The sequence below is a fragment of the Lissotriton helveticus genome, chromosome 7 (genome assembly GCF_964261635.1).
Source record: "Lissotriton helveticus chromosome 7, aLisHel1.1, whole genome shotgun sequence".
Classification (NCBI taxonomy): domain Eukaryota; kingdom Metazoa; phylum Chordata; class Amphibia; order Caudata; family Salamandridae; genus Lissotriton; species Lissotriton helveticus.
This window is the reverse complement of record NC_136068.1, coordinates 1,304,015,680-1,304,037,082: the sequence shown is the minus strand read 5'-3', so window position 1 is coordinate 1,304,037,082 and position 21,403 is coordinate 1,304,015,680. Positions and strand designations below refer to the sequence as shown.

At 46.0% G+C, this 21,403-nt stretch overlaps 1 protein-coding gene across 3 annotated transcripts in view; it reads left to right on the top strand.

The window, feature by feature from the left end:
* Positions 1 to 21,403, top strand: part of QRICH2 (glutamine rich 2) — a 418,913-nt gene that overhangs the window by 161,247 nt on the left and 236,263 nt on the right. For all 3 annotated transcript variants that reach the window (XM_078654585.1, XM_078654584.1, XM_078654583.1), the window contains exon 2: positions 3,524 to 3,607. In XM_078654585.1, the coding sequence (XP_078510711.1) occupies positions 3,524 to 3,607 (84 nt within the window). The remainder of the gene's footprint in view (positions 1 to 3,523; positions 3,608 to 21,403) is intronic.

The window sequence follows — 21,403 nt, the reverse complement described above, 5'->3', positions numbered from 1 at the left end:
GGATGGGTTCTGTGTATGACATTATTAGATGGTACCAAGGTATCTTAAGGGACCAAAAGCAAAGAGTTTTTGCCACTGTTGGCAAAGATGCATTTTTCCACCACCGTTATTACCCCTCATGATATCAGATAAAAACTGAAGTAAAACTGATGCACAGCTTTAACAGTCGGAGCTTTTGAAGAGGAACATACGGACACTTTTTAGGACCCTGTCTCCTATGTGCTGTCAGCTGACCTCATCCAAACAATTTAACAACACAGCATGTGACAGTTAACTGGTCCACCCATGTATTCAGCAACCCTCCAAACACCAATCATATTAGCCATGGAACTGAAGAAGGGAAAAGAGTGGAGGGGGTAAACAGATCTTAACAGTCAAGGGAGCATAATGATAAGTGCACGAGGTAGAATCATAGTTAGACCAAAAGCATTCAAAAAGAGGAGGCAGCTGTACGAGAGGAGGAGACTGCCAGGAGAAAATGACCGTCATTGACGAGAAACAATACAGGAGGAGAGAAGCAGCCAGAAAATAAGAGTGGTCAAATAGCCAGAGACAGCAGGCCATAATAGATGTATAAGAGGAGAGACAGAAAGAGGATGCTAGATGATACAATCAAGGAAAGAGAAAGAAAAGGAGATCAAGAAGGATAGTTCATACCAAAATTGCGTAGAGAGAGTCAGTGAGTAATGGAGGAGCACTCTTAAATAATGTGTTAGAGAATGTAAGTGAAAGAGTTCGGATGAAGAGAGAGAAAGACTACTGAGAAAGTCAGGACAGTTTGCACAGAGATATAGAAAAGAGTGAGAAAGCAGACCAGAGAGGTAAGGGCATACAGGAGGGACATTGATGGGAAAGAGAAGGAAACAAGAAAGGGAAAAAACAGAGAAAGAAACAAAAGAGGTAGAAAGAGAATGGGGATAGGGAGTGTCAAGAGTGACCCCCTCTGAGCAAATGCTGTCCAGAGAGTAAGATTGCCTGAAATGAAGGTCATTCACAGTGCATGAATGGGACTATATGGAGGAATGAGGAAGAGGAACTGAACAGTACATCTTAGTAGCAGCTAGAGAGAGGGGAGGAAAGAAAGCAGGATGGAAACTGCATGTTGGGAGATAACAGAGAGGGAGTTACCCACAGAATAAAAAGTGGGACATCACAGAAAAGGAGGGATGTTGTGTTCGGAGTGGAGATTGCAAGGTGATGGGAAAACACCACGAATAAGTACATTAAATGCAGTGTGACTATGGTATTGTAAATGAATGCATTATTTTGAGTAGCAGAGCTCTGAGAGCTTTTAGACAAGTTTTCAGTGTGCTTTCCTACAACATGAAAAACATACATTTTAAAGAAATGCAGTGCACCCATTTTAGTGCAGTTTGAGAAATGGAAAAGCTGTCCCATCTTTCTCACCCAGCTTTCAATAATTATGGATGAAAAACATACATGTATAAGGAGCAATGTCCACTATTCAGAGGATCATTGGGATAGAGCTGCAGGCCAGGGCTCTGAGCCATAAGGCCACCCTGCTACAAAACCTAGACACTGACAGTCTGAGCCGACAGCGCCACTGCCAGAGTCACAGGATCTGAACCAGACTTGGTTCTCGTCTCCACCCTCAGACCAGAGCAACATGAGAAAGCCACATCTACTGTAAATATAATTCTGCTTGACGTTGGAAATTCTCAACTGCTCTGTGTCCTGGTGGTTATGCAGGTGCATGTACTTGGTCAGATCTCACTTTGGGGGCGGGAGGAGGGAGAACCTACCTCTGAAAGCCAGACCAAGCAATGCAAGGAGTCACTCCTAACCAGTTTCCATCCCCTGTCAGGCATTGTTAAAACAGTTGCCTTTGTTCAGTACTTGCAGGGGCCCCAGTAGGGGGCTTCTGGGTGTTTTGCAAAGTGTGGTGTGACCAGATGGTGAGGCATAATGAATGCTTCTGTGGTATGGTCCCAATACCCTCAGTGCCTGCCAGTTACTCCATGCCTCCCTTTATTACATTAAGGTAGAAAGAAAAGGGCGGTTGGTGGACTCACCTGTTTGGGGGACACCAGCTAGTCCAGCGCTAGTTAGGCTCACCACTTCTTTAATCACCAGGAATCATAGCCCTTCAGCAGCTGAAGGATGCCAGCATGGCCTGGGAGAAGGCTGCTGCAGGACCAGGACACATGAAACCCAAATGCAGCCCTTTTGCTCTTTGCTGCTTGCCTTCTCTGTAGTCCGACTCCAATACTGAACTCTTGCTGAGGGTGCAGACTGGATGGTGGGAGGGTCCACATTCCTGCTTTAGTCATCCATCCAGGCCTTCTGCAAGAGCCCTTCACCCACTCCTGCAATTAAAAAAAAACCTGGCCTGGCTTCCTGTAGAATTAGTGGCTTTCTAAAATGTAACAATGTGTTACATTTCTACAGAGCAGTGAGCAAGTTTCAGACAGCTGCATGATATCAGGACAAGCATGTTGCATGGCTGAGGGGTGAGGGGGGCTCCTGCACCGTGGGTGTGGGTGGGGGTGTTAAGCCGCACACACCTACACACAGAGTTATATCTGTCTCACTCTCTTTTTCTCAGTATTGCTTATTCCTTTGAACTTCTTTTGACCCTTCTCCTGATCGCCGCTCTCTTGACTTTCTTTCTACACTCCAACGCTCTTGATTCCCAGGTAAATCCTGGGGTGACTTTCCTTCCAGGCCTCTCTCTACACGGGCTAGAAACAGAAGCTATACATTGCAACTGTTTCTTTTTTGTGCCCGAGATCTTAACACTGCTACCTGCCCAAAGAAAGGCTGAAGCTAAACAGGAACGGGCCTGTTGGCTCTATGCTTCAGCGCTTACTGCAGTGTGGGGCAGAGGGGGCCCCTTCAAGTGTAGGGAAGCCTGCCCCCCCCCCCCCCCCGCTCCGCAGGGGCTGGGGGGTGGGGCCTTTGTTATGCCCCTGGCGTAGGGCGTAGGACTCTTCCATTTGTCTTTACCTCCTTGATTCATGCAGCGTCGCTCTACAGCGATCCCCCAACCTCCCTCGTCACTCTCAGAAAGCGGAAATGGGAATAGGTGCAAGACTGAAGGCTTTTATCTCTGGAAAAACGTTTTGCAGTGGTATTAACAAATGCTTCCCTTCACTTCCGGGTCAGGATTCGTAGGCATTGCCCCACAGAAAGGACATGAAGAGAAAAATGACTAATATTCAGGTGGCACACACAGATACAAGGCTGAATGACAGGTTGGATAGTCAGAGATGTCAACACATTATGGCAGCAGGATTGACGTAATACCTTCTGATGGTCATTTCCTGAATAATGGGAAGATAGGTGGGGTAAAGAAATCTTGGGACACGGTGACAGTGTGCACAGTGCTAGGCACCTCGCTTACTACTTACCCTTAAAATAAAAATATACAATTACAGATTAAGTTATTCGGATATGTGGGATAGTTAATTGTTATTTATAACGGTACCATGTAGTAAACGTGTGCTCTTTCGTGTGCCTTTTACAATTATATTACTAATCGTATAATCTGCTTTTATCCCAGATCATGGCCCTCCTGCAAGACCTGCTGAATGAGACGAACGGCGTAAAGGGTGACATTCAGAAGGTCAACGAGCAGTTCGGTGAGGTAAGTCTTCTCTGGACCCCAGTCTGTGCCCACCTGAGACACCCTGATGGTGGGGTGAGCACTGGCTTTCCTGAGGTGTGGGAGCTCTGACCTGGAATGTTCGCTCATAAAGTGAGCGCAGGTGTAGTTCTGACAGTTTGAAAGTTATGATAGGGTTATCTTTCTATGTGTTCAGTGTTGTGTGAGTTGTACAAGGTGGTGGCTGAGTGTCCGAGGGACTGGTCTGAGATATCAAGAGATCGATACCTAGGTCGTTGGTCTTCTTGCTAATGAACCATGCCCCTTGAGGTTCACGCATTGTTATCACGGTCTTGTTCAGTTCGTACCTAAGTGTGTGGTTTATAATGGCCTATGTTTCAATGGACTCCCACCTGGGCAGATGGCCATATAGTTAGGATGAGTCTAGATCTCTTTAGGTTCAAACTAGTTGCGTGTACTTGACATTGTAGTTGGTTCCTGTCTCTGATTCATACCTCTGTAGGGGAGCTTGTTTTCATTGATCCGGTATCCTTGGGTTTATACTTTGGTGGGAACTGTTATTGTGGTAATGGGTCTAGGTCTCAATACATTTATACCGCAGTGGGTAGGTTTGTTGCTGAAGCTGGTTCATGCGTCATTACATTCATGCCTGGATAGGTGATGTTCTTTTCTCCAGATTCTTCTGCGATTTTGGCCGCTGTAAAACAAAGGCTGTTCACCTGTTCTAGATCCTCATAAGACTTAAACCCAAACAGCATCGAGCGCATCTGTCAGTCCCAGTGTCTCATGACATCCAGGCCCATTACAACAATAAAGCCAGTTTGGGGCTCAGAATTATATGGGCCTGGGACATCTAGAACATCCACCTTGGTGTGGCTATATGGTGCACTGTATCACATGCCCGTCTTCCTTCTGAGATATGAAAGAGTAAGCAGCGTGTATGATGTCAATCCGGGTGTCCTAGGTCCACCAGGCCGCAGATCTGCTTGGTGGTTGGTGTAGTATTGGACCTGTATCAGGGTTTAGGGATGGAATCAGTACATGGCAGGTTGCATATCAATATATCGGGATTGTCGTCAGGCCTACAGGGCAATCAGGCAGTGTGTGTCTGATGGACTGGTCTGAAAGGTCGGTGAGTGTGCCCGTTTTTTAACTGGTTGTGGGCCTGTTTTAAGGTCTGCTGGGCCGGTTTTCACTGTTGATTTCCCTTATATTAAAAAACAACATAGCCCGCAGCAAGCTCAAATTCATGCAGTCTTCCACAACTTGTGAAACACCAATACTGCATACATTCCGCAAGGTCAAAACTGCCCCAATTTGCAAGCATGGCCACTGTTGCTGCTGTTTAATTCACTATTGGGCGCCACTTTTATTTTGGTGCCTGGGCATATTTTCTGTTCCAGTCAGACCCTGTTTGACGTCGCTTTACATAGGGCTCCCTTACTCGCAATTTGAGTACTAAACGGCAATGCCGAATTAAGATAAACTAATGCAGCCTGCCAACCTGCTGGAACAGAAGATGTGCGTATTGGGGTGTTTTTTAGGTCTCGCCTAGTGCGGCTCTCGCCTTGTAAGGGCTTTTTGTAATCAATTCAACATGTGCACCCTTATGGAGGGACAACGATGGCATTGGACTGTCCACATACAGCTGCAAATGCACGCACATGTGGACAGCCCGACGCCATCTTTGTCCCTCCGTACGCGTGCACATGTAAAAAGCCCTCGCTGTGCACTGCTAACGCCGTCGGGCTGTCAACATGCGCTTACAAATGCACGCGCATGTGGACACTGAGAGAGGGGGGGGGCGCTCTCCTGTCCTGGGCGCACTCTGATCTTCTTTGCCAGGCGTAGGGAAGCCCCGGTCGTTAGAAGGTACTAGGTGCTTCCCTGTTTGTTTTCAGTTTTCGCAATACTTCAGACTCCCCTCTTGCCCAGGTAAGCCCCTATCTGTCTCCCATATTTCTAGTTTGTAATGCAGACAAGCTTTCTGAAACATTAAAATCCCATACCCGTTTGGGCTACTTATATATACCTAAAAAAATTGCTTATAATGATACATTTTTGCTATAGATTAAATATAAAGCAACTTTAACCAGGAGAAATCCTTCAAGTAATTTGTTGCCTGTAAAAGTGGGTGAACAGTCCGAAAGCTCCGATTTGTTGAGCTTTACACATCCATCCTCTCATGTTTCCTGCCAGTGCCAGGCGCCACGTGTACTTTTCAATTCTAGACGTGCGTCGCTGGATCATGCACAGACGTGTCACATCGAACAAGATAAAACCCAAGGTCTCTGAGTCACTATAAAACAGACTGTCACATTAGCATTACATGGCAGTGAGCAGCAGAGCAAGACCGCACTTTGCACATCGCTGCTCGGGTCTGCACAACATTTCCCAAAACATGAGCGAGGTTTCTAGCAGGATGGGCATCCGTCAGAGCGAAAGCGCGGGCTTGACTATTTGATCACTCTGAATACGGCTGCCCACCCAGGCGGGCGATTCAAGGTCCCAGTGGCCGCTTCAGTAGCTACAGTTTATATGTTTGATTCAGCAGACTAAGGCATTCTTTTCTTTTTCACGAAACTCCAATCACTTACCACAAATGTAAGGCATCAACAGAGCCACCAAGACGGCCTTGTCCATGTTCCAGTAGAAAATCACGCCTGGGGGGTGGGGTGGGGTGGAGTGGGGGCGGAGTGCGGGTTCTGTGCATTCTGGGGCTTGTAGTCCTCACTAGGTCTTGCTTACTAGACAGCACGAACTGTATTAACTTACAATTTGTAGGTTTAGAGCCCACCTTTTGCCTACCATTGTTTTGCTTTATTGTCACTCTTATTTGCATGCTTCTTATTTGTTGCCGTGTGTGGACTTTACTTCCTTTTGTTGTGTTTGTCTCTCCCTTGGAGCATGCATACATTACTTCTGTCCTTTTAATGTTTGCTTCAAAGCACTACCTACTTGTTTTTGGTTAAGCACGCTATGGGAGTGCATGTGTTTTCTACCTCTCTCCTGTGTAATTCTCCCAGAACCCCTCTTTCGGGCCCTTTCCGTCAACCATTTGCTTCTTCACTGCGTCCCTCCTTGATGTGCTCACCTTAATGCAATGCTCCCCTCCCCACTGCTTTTTCACCTGTATGTTTCTCTCCATAGATCAATGTAGCACTCTCTTGCTTTTCTCCCTCACCCCTCCGGCTCCACATTGCTCTCTCTCTGAGTCAATTGCTTTCCTCCAACTGCGCCATCCCTTACTATGTCGCTTCTACTGCCTGCTTTTCAAAAAAATAACACCACACTTTCACACATTTTTTTCTATAAATTTTCAAATCCAAATTGGCAAAACAAAGGGGAAAAAGTGTGTGAGTCTTTTTGTAGGTGCGCGCCTGATAGAATAACGCACCCAAATAAATCATTATCCTTTTTTTCTTCTTTAGTCAACCAGCGCAACATCGAGAATACGCCTAATGTGGCTAAAACCCACTGACAAAGCCAGTAGGTCCCAAAGGCGAGACCTATTGGCTTTGCCAATGCTTTTTGTGGTCGTGTGTATTGGGAGCGCTATGTTTTGTTTCCGGGATGCCACGGGGGGCGCTGCAGTATTTAGGTGCATTATCTGAAGTGGGCTGGATTAGCAGAGCAGGACCAAGGGCCAGAGCTGTGAGGGGGTGCCAGTCCTGACGCAGCTACGGATTCCTCCCGTGGGTGGACTGTGGTCTCGTCCACACGAGTCCATGCTGTGCAGCGGGCGCGCACGTGCGGCGTCAGTCTTGGGCCGCTGGCACCAGGCTGCCAAGTGCACTCCAGCTGAGAGGAAGTCGCCTCTTCACTGTCACAGCTCACTGCCTGCCTAGTAACTCGTCACATCTCACTGCCTGCCTACTAACTCGTCACATCTCACTGCCTGCCTGGTAACTCGAGCTAAGGCCGTAGTAGCGCGTTCCGCATCTCTGGCGGGCCCAGGATAGACGCGACCTCTGGCTCCCTGTGCTGTTTGTGTTGGATACAAACAGAATAGCAACCAGCAGCCAGATGAAACCCATCGCACCTCAGGATCCACATTGCAAAGCAAGTCCCCGCGACAGAAACAAACACAGCGGCCTCGCAAAACAGATCCCAGCCCCTGGAGACTCGACAAGGATTCCCCTGCCAGCAGTGTTTGCGCTTCATACCGCGGCATTAGTTTTATTCCAGCACCCATACAACCTGGCCGAAGGGAAGGAAGGGCGTACGAAGAAGAGCAGGGAAGGGATGAGGGGCAGGTGCAAGTCAAACCGGAAGTTCAGGCATCCAGTACTCCTGCTTCAGCACCGTCTCTATTACACGCAGCCTCGTTATTACCACACCTGCCTACCTACCAGCTTCCCTCAAGAGACATGCGGCACGCGTTCTACCAGAAGTGACTGCATACATTTTGGTACACCGTGCCTTACATTAGGGCCAGTGTCTGCAAGAATCGTTCACTCAAACTATGTTGTCCTTTAGAACATGTATACATACTAGGTTGTACCTAGCTCCTCATTTCATCCACTGCATGGTTATTGTATTCTCTGTGATCCCCCATCTATCTGAGCACACTACCTGCATGACTGCCCACAACATCGATGCCTACATTTACATCCTTGCCTTTCTTTACCCCTAATTTACCCAATTCTGTGCCCCGTCTCCAAACCACAGCCCAGCTAACCTGCTGAAACTTCGAGTAGCTTCTCTGGTATCACAGGCCTGCTGCCCAAAATATCCAACCCAGGCCTTCAGCGACTATTAGCAGCCAGTAGATGAAGGGAGAAAAGCAGCACAGTTAGTCCGAGCTCCTCTCAAACCCAGCCCACCCCTGGTTGCCCTGCATCCTCTGTGCATCATCATGTTCTCTATTCGCTCTTCCCGCATCAGGGCTCCTAATTATGCCATGTCAGCATGAGCAGAGCACCAAGTGCTGTTTACGCTTTGCATTCTGGTGCTTGTAGTCTTACTTTTCTGCATTGTGAATTCCTGATAATAGTAGCCTAATTCAACGGAGAAACAGAACTGAAGGACCTACCAGCGCTTCATTTATATAGGACAACTTGACACCCATCTGTTGCACAAACGTCACTGTGCTACTGTACCATGAGACCCCGCAGTTGCGCAGCCGCCATCACCACACCTATATACTAAGCCCCCTGAGTATCTTTCTTCAACAACATATTGTGTAAGGACATGCAAAGTTGCCAACCGGTCATAGATTATGAATGACACTTTAGCCAGTCCTAACTTTATAGCCATGAACATGCTGAACTACAGGAATTGCCATTTTTAGGTCTGGCTTGATAGCACAGCTGTTGCCAGACGTAATTTGATTAACCTAAATAAGAGCTTTCACAAATGCTACAGAGGGGGGCTTGGTTCTTTTCACATGTTAGTAGCCAGGAGTACATGTTTTGATTGGGCAGAAGTTGTGTGCTTCCATAGAGGTAGGCGAGCCAATAAATAAATAGTACGAGCTGAACTAGAGGCGAACCAGAGATCTAGTTTGGCTCTTAAATCCTTTGCATGAGCCGGGCCCTGGAAATGTTGTCATGTAACTCATAAAACATATATTATGTAAAATATTATAAAGTCACAGCAAAAATCAAAAAAGTGTATTTCTTTATCGTGCAAGCTTTGCCATTAATACGTCACATTATAGCACGCACTGAGAAGTACTTATTAAACTTTTTTAAACATGAATTTAGAACTAATCTTGCCCGCCCTACCCTTCTACTATTAGTGAATTAGGAGGCAAAACAGTTGTCATGTGAACCCTGTATGTTGCCCGGATTATTGTAGATAGAGCAACATTATACATAGTCTAGTAATTCAAACACAGTAGGCTTTTGTCCAGCTGGTCTTCTGAACTCACATATGCGAAAATGCAGGAAAAGCAGGATCTGTGAAACAAAATATTTGCCTAAGATCATACAATTTGTTTAAGCGGGGTTCACTTGGTACAACTCTGCCACTAAATGGACATCTATTTGTCTCTTCTTGTTACCTTAAATGTTAATACTTAGTTTTAACCTCTGCGCATGAGGGTAGAGCGATAGTGGCAGGCAGAAACTTAATGAAAGGATGACTCGATATTGGGGTTGAGGTTCCAATGGGATCTTAAGCTAAGCCAGTGTAAGCTTCAGGCTCAAGTTTTCAGTGGACCATCCATGGTTGTACGATGGAACCATGCATGCATTTACCCCATGCCTTGACAACGCAGTCACTACCAAGAGTGCGACATTACCACGCATTACTTTACCACACAGGTCATTACAATGACTTGCTTTTGGGGGTGCTGGACTTTGGAATAGTATACATTACTATTCCAACTCCAGTGAACGCAGCAGTAGGGACGGTGTTGGACTTAAAAAGCCTACACCAGGTATGAACGTGCAGGTAACAGGCTTTGAGTGAGAAAACGGATTGTCCGATCAAAATGCACTCTATGCAGATAATGCATTATTCTTTCTCATGCAGGTCGACCGGACTGGCCCACAGTTGCTACGTATTATGCAGATACGTGAGGAATCATTGGGACTATATTTGAATCCAAGCAAATCTACTCTTTGGCTCTTGGGTGGCTTTGTTTTTCACGGCGGATACTTGGGGGCCCGTGCTGGTTCCACGCTGCAGTCTCCCTGAGCGCCGCTTCCTCCACCACGCGGCAGGAGACTACAGCACCCAGGAGGCTCGGCGGTGACATGCCCACCGGCAAGCGCGCCCGGAGGCGCTGAAAAGGGAGAGGGGAGCCCTGACAAGCGGGGGCTTTGTTTTTCACGGCGGATACTTGGGGGCCCGTGCTGGTTCCACGCTGCAGTCTCCCTGAGCGCCGCTTCCTCCACCACGCGGCAGGAGACTACAGCACCCAGGAGGCTCGGCGGTGACACGCCCACCGGCAAGCGCGCCCGGAGGCGCTGAAAAGGGAGAGGGGAGCCCCGCCTCGCGGGACGCGCGCGGGCAGTGCCGGGCTGAGCCCGGGCAGAGGGCGGGCCGTCTGTGGCCGTCCGGGGACGACCAGGGACGGGACGGGCCACCCCCCTTGGCCTCATTTGTGAAGTACGTATACAGTTTGGCTGTGTTATTGGAAAACCGTATTTAAAACATTGGTTGTGACCTCTGAACCACCCCCAATATGTCTATCCAATCTACTTTACCAGACAATTTTCTATTGAAAGTAGTTAACAGAATCAATTGCGATAGAAGGAAATCGCTAGGTAAATGTAATTTACCAGACCTCCCTCTGTCGTCATCCTCGGACCCCAATAATGTTGATATAAATATCACTAACGAGACTGGTGTAGCAGTTGAGACTGATAACATTGGTATTAATGTTGAATCCACTGAGGCCGCTGATGTCTTGACTGTGGTGGAAGAGACATCAAACACTTCTGAGATCATTGAAGGTACCCCTCAGCAGTCCACTAGGGCTACAAAATTCATGAGAGCATGCAGGAAAACAGCTCTTAAACGGGGAAGCCATTCTGCAAGATCACATAAAAAATACACCATACTCAATGAGAACACTGAGGAAAAAGGGGCACCATCTAAAGACAGCTGTGTTTACTTTAATACCACTCAATTTGACTTGTTATTGAGTACTTTCGATGATAAACTAAAAAAGGTTGTAGAGCCTTTGTTAGTTAAAATTGATGATCTGTCGGCAGAAGTATTGAGACTGAGGGCGGTGGTGGATCAGCATGCGGTTAATTTGGATAAATCCATACTAAATATTAAAGATACTGCGTGCCCACATGCAGCACCTAAACAGGATAGGGCACAACTATGTCATACAAATAGTGCCACCCCCACTGCTGTCGTAGGGAAACAAATACCTAAAAAGCTACCTGCATTGGCACGCCCTGTAGTACAGGATGCGGGCCGACCTTTGCAGGTACCGGCAGCTGGGTCAATAAGCGTAGCGGCGGGCGGCTCACTTTCCGATGTAAGAACATTAGCTGCACCAAACAGAGATAACACCGTTCTGGTACCAGCTGCGTCAACTACGCCTGATGCCATAAGGGGAATTGATGGGGTACCTGTAAGGATATGTAGGCGCCCAGTAGATCTCCCCCCTGAATGTGTACCCTATGTTGTGGTCCTAACTAATGTCCCGACTGTAACTCAGGCCCTTTATACCCAGGAGTCGCGGAGTCGGCGGATTCCCTAAAAAATAAAACTATTTCCTGGTTAAACCGCCACTGTGGCTATCCAGTTGGCTTCTCTGATCAAATTATCTCTATCAGAAGAGCCAATTGGATTGGTAATACAAAGAAGACCTGTGGGGGTGATTGTGTGATCATTAATTTTAAACATCCGCAGCATGTTGCGACGGTTCTGCTCAGAGCAGCTGCACTTACGCAGTCTGAGACAGATGTCGTCGCAAGACCATTGGGCTATTTCTATAACCATCTTAACAGGTTGCCTTCTGCCAATTATAGGGAGGGGGTAAAAAATAATTCCAATTTTCCATCTACTGGAAATAGACCTGTGTTACCCACCTTTTGCCCTGGTTTTCAGGACGGCAGATCCATTCTTCCGATGCACATGCTGAACCTTGCCTCTGGTGGGAATACATTTATACCACCCCCCCCCCCCCAATTTAGCGCCAACTTGTGATAAACTATTTCCTGGTTAAACCGCCACTGTGGCTATCCAGTTGGCTTCTCTGATCAAATTATCTCTATCAGAAGAGCCAATTGGATTGGTAATACAAAGAAGACCTGTGGGGGTGATTGTGTGATCATTAATTTTAAACATCCGCAGCATGTTGCGACGGTTCTGCTCAGAGCAGCTGCACTTACGCAGTCTGAGACAGATGTCGTCGCAAGACCATTGGGCTATTTCTATAACCATCTTAACAGGTTGCCTTCTGCCAATTATAGGGAGGGGGTAAAAAATAATTCCAATTTTCCATCTACTGGAAATAGACCTGTGTTACCCACCTTTTGCCCTGGTTTTCAGGACGGCAGATCCATTCTTCCGATGCACATGCTGAACCTTGCCTCTGGTGGGAATACATTTATACCACCCCCCCCCCCCCAATTTAGCGCCAACTTGTGATAGTTTTTTCTCACCTGCTAAGGGGATGGTTTACGAAGTCCCAATCCAGAATAGGTACCAGACATTGAGTTTTCTGGACCAAAATGATTGACATCAGATGGTCTCTGGAAACGGGAAGGATGTTAACAGAAATAATATTGGAGAGTTTACTACACCCGAAATTGAACTGGTTAATAATGAGAGTGTAGATTGCATGCCTGTTGGAGGAGAAGATGAGAATTTTATGTACAATATAGAGCTTTTAAATTCAGATGAGAATGTGTCCGTATTTAGTGATGGACCGCCTGTTGTTAGCCATCCTAGGAAAGAGGAAACTTGTTATATAGCCAGTTGGAATATTGCAGGCCTGACGGCCAAGGAGGATATGTTAGGATGGAAAGATTTTATTACTTTATTTGACATCATCTGCCTACAGGAAACCTGGTGCAAAAATTTTAAGGGCAGTGATGGCTTTGCATCCTATGAACTTCCTGCCTTGGCATCGCCCTCTGGTAGAGCAAAAGGAGGGCTGCTGGTCCTGATTTCAGTCAAGTTGCCAATCTCTGTGAAAAAGCATATAATAGTGGGGGCTCACTCCCAGATTTTATGGCTAGCACAAGAAGTGGGTAGAAATATACTTTTGATTAATTTTTATAATAATATATTTGATGGCACTAGGCACACAGTTATTAATGACTTAGAAAATTTACTAAGTAAGATTGTGAAAAATTTTAATGGTGTTTACGAATTTATTTTTGTTGGGGATTTTAATATTTCAGCTTGCCCCTTATCATTCCAAAAGTTATGTGGTGTTTATAACCGTTCAGGGGATGCTGATGTTCATTTTCCACATAATTTGTATGGCGAAACTTTGAATAATATCCTAATAGATTATGATATGAAAATTATGGAAAATGAAAAGAATGACCTGGGTGAAAGCTTACCGACGTTTAAAGGGAGGGGGGCTAATACTATCATTGATTTTATGTGCATGTCCACTAACCTAATCCCTTTGTGCTCAGAGCCCAAGGTGGTTGATGTTATGCTAAGTGACCATAACTGCCTAACTATTGAAGCCATGATCTGGAAACCAGTCTCCACTCTCGATCTGGGTACTATAATTAATATCGAACCATACAGACCGAATGGGTTCAGGTTGAGGTGGAAAGGAGATAAAGCCGAATTAACATCTGATTTCATCATCCATAACTGTTTGATAGAAATTACGGCGATCCTTGAACAGGATGAAACCGTGGCTGACAGTATTGATCACTTTGATAGAATTAACGCAATCATCAATAAGAAGTTCTCTAGAGTAGCAGGGCACAAGAGTAGACAAAAAAGGGGATGGTTTGACCATGCTTGTTTTATTGCCCGGAGAGACCTTAAAGAGGCCTTAGCAGCAATCTAGAGATAAGAGTCTGGTGATTCAACTTAGGCAGGATTATAATTTGACCCTTAAACGCAGAAAGGCTGAACTTCAGCAAGAAGCGTGGGACAATCTTAGCCAAGCAGCAGAACTGAAGAACTGTACACTGTTTTGGACTACCGTGAACAGCCCATTCCTTAAGGACGAGAAGGTTCCAGAACTTACATCTAATGTAAGCATGGAATCATGGACTCAACATTTTTCCAGTATTTTTGATTCTGGTAATACATCGGCCTCCTCTGAAGACGGCTGGCCTATCGCTGTTTTAAATATTACTACAGCTGAGGTTATGTATAGTATAAGAGCCAGTAAGGGAGGGAAGGCCCAGGGACCTGATGGGGTACCCATAGATGTGTACAAGACTGCCCCGGAGATCTGGGGCCCATTGTTGGTTAAGATCTTTAATGCAGCAGTTAGTTGCAAGATACCGTCAACATGGACAGATTCAATAATTGTCCCGATCTTTAAAAAAGGTGACCGGGGCAATGCAAAAAATTACCGGCCAATATCCTTATTGGACTCATCTGTAAAAGTTATGAGTCGGGTCCTTTTAGTTAGACTAGAGGAATGGGCTGAGACTAATGAGATTTTAACCAACAGTCAGTTTGGGTTCAGAAAAGGTCGGGGCACCATTGAACAGTGCTTGAATTTAGAACTTTTGGTAGGGAAATATACCCAGGCCAAAAAAGGGTCAATTTATCTATGCTTTGCTGACCTAAGTAGCGCTTTCGATATGGTAGACCACGCAATACTATGGACTAAACTGATTGAAATGGGAGCTCCCAAAGGTATAGTTTACTTTTTGGCACGCCTGTATGAAAAGCTTTGCACTAGTGTACGGTATGGACCCAATGGGGAGTGTACTAATAAGTTCAGGATCAGAAGGGGAATTAGGCAGGGGTGTGTTTTAGCACCCCTGCTCTTTACACTCTTCATTAATGAGGTGGATTCTGTTCTGCAGACAGTTTCGGCAGACGCCCCAAGAGTTAACAACCTTAACATCCCTGTGTTGCTCTATGCGGACGATGCTGTGCTGCTGTCCAGGACCCCTCTGGGTCTCCAACGTTTGATGGACAGATTTGTAAAGTTCATCAAGAGTAGGAAACTGGTGATTAACAGATCGAAAACTTATGTGATGGAGTGTGGGCCTGGAAGAGCAAAGACAAAAGTTAATTCCCATTACTCCATAGAAGGTGAAACAGTCCAAAAAGTTGATAATTTTTGTTATCTGGGGATCACATTTTCTAACAAGCATTGGCATAGCCAATAGGTCTCGCCTTTGGGACCTTATAAGTATTTAGTTATGCAGCACAATATCCTTACTGCAACGACATTAACTGTTGCATGGCTAAACACTTATAAGGTCCTAAAGGCGAGACCTATGGGCTATGCCAATGCTTGTTACAACCTGCATGCCAAAGAGGAGGAAAGTGAAGGAGCGAATACAAGAGAGAAAGAATGGAAGAAGCAATGGCAGATTGAACTCAAGTGGGGGAGTGAGTGAGAGAAGAGAGAACGATAGGAGAGAGAATGAAGGGGGAGAGAGAGAGAGAGAGAAAGAAGGGGGGAGAAAGAGAAGGAGAGAAAGGGAGGAGACAGAGAATTAAGGAGAGAGAGAGAAAGAATAGAGATAGAGAATTAGAGCGGGGCGAGAAAGAGAGAGGGAGAGACAGAGAGAGAGAGGGAGGGGGAGAGAGAGAGCGAGAGAGAGAAAGAGAGTGGGGGAGAGAGACATAGGGAAGAAGTAATGCAAAAAAAGTAATAGCCAATGGAATAAACTTGTGATAGTAATTTCCAAGAAACAATCCCAAATTAAATTTGGAAAATCCCTTAAAACCTGGCTATTTTTTTCTTCAGAATATTTTATGAATCTTCAGTAAATACAGTAAAAAGGAAACCCCTACAAAATAAACATAAGTAAAAATGCAGTCTGTTTGTTTTCCTATTTGCGTGTACCTTAAAGTAATCATAGTATGCGAGCAAACAGGGAAAGATCCGATACACAAGTGTAGGGGCATTTTGTTACAGCGATTTCTTGATTGTATGCCTTAGCAATTGTTAGAAATGGACAAGTAGGAACAAATGGAAAGTGGTGGGCATGGCTGACCAACGTGACTAAATACAACAAACCTCGGAGAGCAGCGCATGCCTGCTACCAGGCTCAACGTAAAAAAAAAGCAAAAATATTTGGATCATGGAGAGGAAACCCCAATCTAGTGTTCTTTTGATGCAGCCCCAATTGCCCAAGCAGTTCAGAAAAATGCGTGGGTGCTGTTCTTACTGTCAAGGCTATGTCGTTCCAAAGATTGGGGCTGGCAGCAATCAGTGAGTGGGAGCGAGTGTAGCGCAGGTCTAGCTTGCCAAATGATTTGTAGCGGATAATAAGTAGGATTAGGATATGTGACTGACCAACAGCAGGGGCATGCTTGAAGAGAACCAGAGACGAAATTACTGGACGAGCCGCAGGGACTCAAGTAGGTTGTAGCGGTGTCTAATGTAATCAGACCGAGGCGTCTTAGGGAAAGAATCCAAGTGTGGTGGCGGCAAGCTGGGGAGGAGGCACAGCATTAATGAGGGTATGCGAGGCGCCGAGGATGGCTGCGTGAAGAAGCGCGGGGGACTTACTTAAAAGACCGCAGGGGGCCATGCACGAGGTGCTTCAGGTCCCATGTTGCATAAATCACCGGGGAGGACAGGCTCTTGACTGGCGTGTGTGTGTTACAATTTCTAAAAGAATGGAAGACGATTAGTGGTAGATGTGATGAGCGCAGCAGGGGATGCTGGGCTCAGCCGAAATTACTTATAGTGGCGCCGGGTTAGTGAGCGTGGTGCACCGGAGGGGTTCGGTGTCACCGAGGGAGAAATCCTCACAAACTCTTCTACAAGGGCGGAAGAGAAATAGGGAGGTGCGGGTAGAAGGCACATGAGTGAGTCGGGGCAGAGGCCGATGCACATGTGCAAGTTAGTATAGGGCATGGTGTGCACCTGGGCCAAGCTGCAAGGGCGCACAAGAGACACCATGTTGTGTAGTAGAAGGATGCCGTAGATAGAGGCATCTGAAGTCAAATAGACATGGAGAAAGGGCTGTCGTGAATAAGCAAGTTAATTAGAGGGGGCAAAATGCATTACATGGGGAGGGATGCAAAGTATACAACGGGCGATGCAAGATTGAACAAGCAGAAACACGAGAGACGGCCTGCGGCAGTCAAAGTGAAGTGGACACGGCGGGCAGGGGAGGGGGCGGAGCGGGGAGAGCGGCATGAGGGTGTGAAGCAGCAGGGGCCTGAGACGAGGCCGCCTTGCCTTTGATGTGGTAATGCGAGGCAAGCGGCTGGTGGCATTGTGCACGCGCTTTCACGTGCACTGGAAGAAATCGCCTGGGAATCGCCTGATCTCGGTAAGCTCTGTTTAAGCCGCAATAGATCGAGCTCCCGCTCTCAATGCGCATGCGCATTGAGATAGGTCGCTCGACCTAAAAATGGCAGCTGGGATATCGAACATAAAGCTGTTAAAACAAAGTTGATTAGGAGTGCTAATGGGGTTTTTGTATTTGCCAAGAAGTTGGGGAATAGAAGAATTAAGGACATGTTAAAAATCTTTCAATCTAGATGTCTTTCTGCGGCCCTTTATGGGGCTGGAGTTTGGGGTGTGGCATCAGCCGGGAGTCTACAGGTAGAGGAGAATAACTTTCTGAAAAGGCTCCTGTGCTTACCCAAAACTACCTCCAACAACTTGGTTCATAAGGAAACAGGGATTCAATTCCTGAATGATTTGATTATGCTAAGACCCTTACTACTGTGGCACTCGGTATGGCTCAATGATGGTACCTCTCTGAATAGAGCCATTATCGAGGATTGCCTCACTTTGGACCAGCACTTAAAGATCCCTTGGATCAAATATACTATTGACTGTTTTCAAAAGGTTTTTGGGTTTAATATGACCATTGATCGACATTGTGCCTCTGACATCTCCAAGTCTAATATGAAAATTATTTTTCTGAACTATTGTGCAGAGAGGCGTGCTCTGGAGGAATCAAAACTTTCTACCTGTGTGCTGTATAATAGCTTGAATGATTTTATTGGATTCCACCCATACCTGACACAGGTGACCAGAGTTTCGCACCAGTTTGTGCTGACAAGGATGAGGATGGGAACAGTGCATCATCTGATCGCATGTCCTAATATAAAAATGCGCCCTACTGAACCCTGTGCCTGTGACAATAACACAGAACAGAGCACTACGCACTTTCTTTTGTCATGCCAATTGTACAGTGAGTTGCGGAAAATCTTTTTAAAGCCAATTTTAAGAAGATTTGGAGTAAGAACAATTACTGACTCTATGAAACTGCTTTTTAATTTGCATCATCCGGACATTTGCTTCTTTACAGCTACCTTCTTGCTTAAAGCAATCGGTGCCAGGAAAAGTATGTGTTTTTAATCATTTTTAAATTATTTATTCCATCCCCTTCTGGATAATTATATTATATTATGTATTATGTGTGTTCTTCTTCTTAAAATGATTAAATGTTCTGTATTTGTAATTTGTGTGCTTTTATGGACATGTTTCTTATGCTCCGAATAATGCTTTATGAATTGAATTGGCTCTTGGGTGACACGCCAGAGGTGGGCGTCTGGGCCTCGTCAGTTAGTGTTGTTACTGATTGGATGAAGTATCTTGGTGTCTTCCTGTCAGAGTCCCCTACGGTGGCATGGGAGAGGAATTTGGCTCTGGTCTGGGACCGCGTGCGGGAGGATATGAAAATGTGGTCTTGTATGCCGTTGTCTATATATGGATGGTCGGCCATCTTCAAGCTCCCCTGCCTGCTCGACCAACTGCAGAGTCATCCCTTCCGGTTTCCCCTAGATGTATCTGGCAGGTTAATGCAGCGCTGGGTCAATTTCTGTGGGCGGGAGGTGTGGTCAGGGTCCTGCCGCGTACGTGCTTCCTTTCTACGTATTGTGGAGGCCTGGCTACCTCAGACGCATTGTCCTACTATATGGCTTCACACCTGCTCATCCTGAATGAATGGTGGTATGGGGGCAGGGATGATCTGGCTTATGCATTGGAGAGGCGCCTAATGGGGGACTTCTCCCTCCATATTATTCTATACTCTGTGCCAGCGTGTCGAGCCCTGCCGTCAGCAACTCAGGTGGTTTTCCAAATTTGGCGACAGGCCCTGTGGCGTATGGGGTGGTGGTGTATGCTGACCCGGGAAACCCCTTGTGGAATAATGGCCGCCTGCCACAACTAGCTACCCTGATGGGGTTTTATGGGTGGGACAATATCGGAATATCTACCCTGGGGGATGTGATGAGGGGGCTCACGCTGAAGTCATTTCAGGACCTACAAAAAGAATTTCAAATGCCTAGATCCCAGTTCTACAGGTACCTTCAGTTTCGCCATGCCCTCTCCCCTAGTTTAGTGGGCTTGGAGTCACTGGCGGAGTTCAGCCCGGTGGAAGCAAAGGTATTTATGGGGGATCTACAGGACCACAAAATCTCCAAGATATATCAGTCCCTGGTTACTCACTGCTCCCTCCACACTGCAGAAGCTCAGGGAGGCCTGGGAGGGGGAGGTTGGATCGCTGGATGAGGAGGACTGGACAGAGGCCCTGGCCTCCCCGCAGGGAGCGGTCATTGTGGTGCGCCTACGTCTCGTCCAATTTAAGTATCTTCACCGGGTCTACTTCACACAGATCCGGTTGTGGAGGGCGGGTCTGGTGGCCTCCCCGGTAGGCCTTCGATGTGAGAGGGAGGAGGGGACCCTGATGCATGCAATCTGGCACTGTCTGTCCTTGGCACGGTTCTGGAGGGAAGTGGTCTCCTGCCACTCTGAGGTGCTGGGCTGGGATCAGTAACTGTCACCGAAGTTGATGCTGCTGCATATTATGGAGGGTATCGGGGGCAATATTTCTAAATATCACCTTAGGCTGTTGGGGTTTACCTTGGCAAAGAGAGATATTGCAAAGGCGTGGAAGGCTCCGATGTAACCTTCGGTGTCGGTATGGAAGAGGAGCTTGGACTTTTGTATGCGCTTGGAACTGCCGATCTTTATGGCGAGGGGCTGCCCGCAAAAAATTTTTAAAATTTGGAAGCGGAGGGCGGACTATCCTGGCCTCCTGCTGGAGCCGGTCGATGCAGGGCGGCCCGTAAATCCAGTCTAATGTTTTTTAATGGGTGCGCAATGTGTTTACAATCTTTATGTGTACAGTTGCGAGTGTCCATGGGGTAAGGTCACGACTAGGTCGTGGCAGGGTGGCGGTTAGTGCGACTGGGGAGGGGGAGGCTGTTTGGGGGGGTTTCTTGAAAGTACATTTTCATTTGTATTGCCCTTTCTTTATCCTTGGTCTTTTTATAGACAAAAAAAAATCAAAGTAAGGATGTTGTGTATTGATTATGCAGATGTCTCTGGGGTTCAGAGCGCTGCTCCATATGTGTCATTTGATGAATAAAACTTGTTTTTAAAAAAAAAAAACCCTACACCAGTCCAACAAAGCGCCCCCTACAGCAAGTTGTTGCAACAATTTGCAGGTTAAAGTAACACATAGTAACATCGCTGCCAGGGTAGTGACTGCATTGTCAAGGCTGGTCATTGTTGAGACTGCTGGGTAAAGGATGTTTCCGATCACCCGCCTCTATGCTTCTACTGACAAAAATGCTTCCCTTCCATGCAGCTATGATTATTTTGATTATTTATCCTGCTGCCTCGAACTTTATGAGGCACACACAACATTGGAATGCTTTTAAAGTGTCTTATATAACTAGGTCATTTACAGTGTTTATTTTGGATCACTGAAACAATATCGACGTCAAGAATATCGAGTTACAAAAATATCGAGGTAAAAATATAGAATACCAAAATATCGATCTCCTATCTCCAAACAGGTAAGTACAAAAATATCGAATCAAAAATATCGATGTAAAAAATATAGTTAGTCAAAATATTGAATTTTAAAAAATACTTTAAATTAATAAAAAATTAATGAAATAATAAATATAATTAACTTAAACATACTTAAAATACTTAAATAACCTTAAAATTAATAAATAATTAATGTAAGTAAAAAACAAAAACATACAAATTGATTTGTTAATACATGTATATATATACACGTAATATTAATAAAAAACATTACAATATTTTTACCGTAGGATAGCGGAAAGGGTAAAATTTACTATTACCACAACAGTAGGGAAAGCGTTGGATAGCGTAGGGGTAAAAATTACTATTCCAACTCCAGAGAGTGCAACAGTAGGGAAAGCGTTGGATAGCGTAGGGGTAAAAATTACTATTCCCACTCCAGAGAGAGCAACAGTAGGGAAAGCGTTGGATAGCATAGGGGTAAC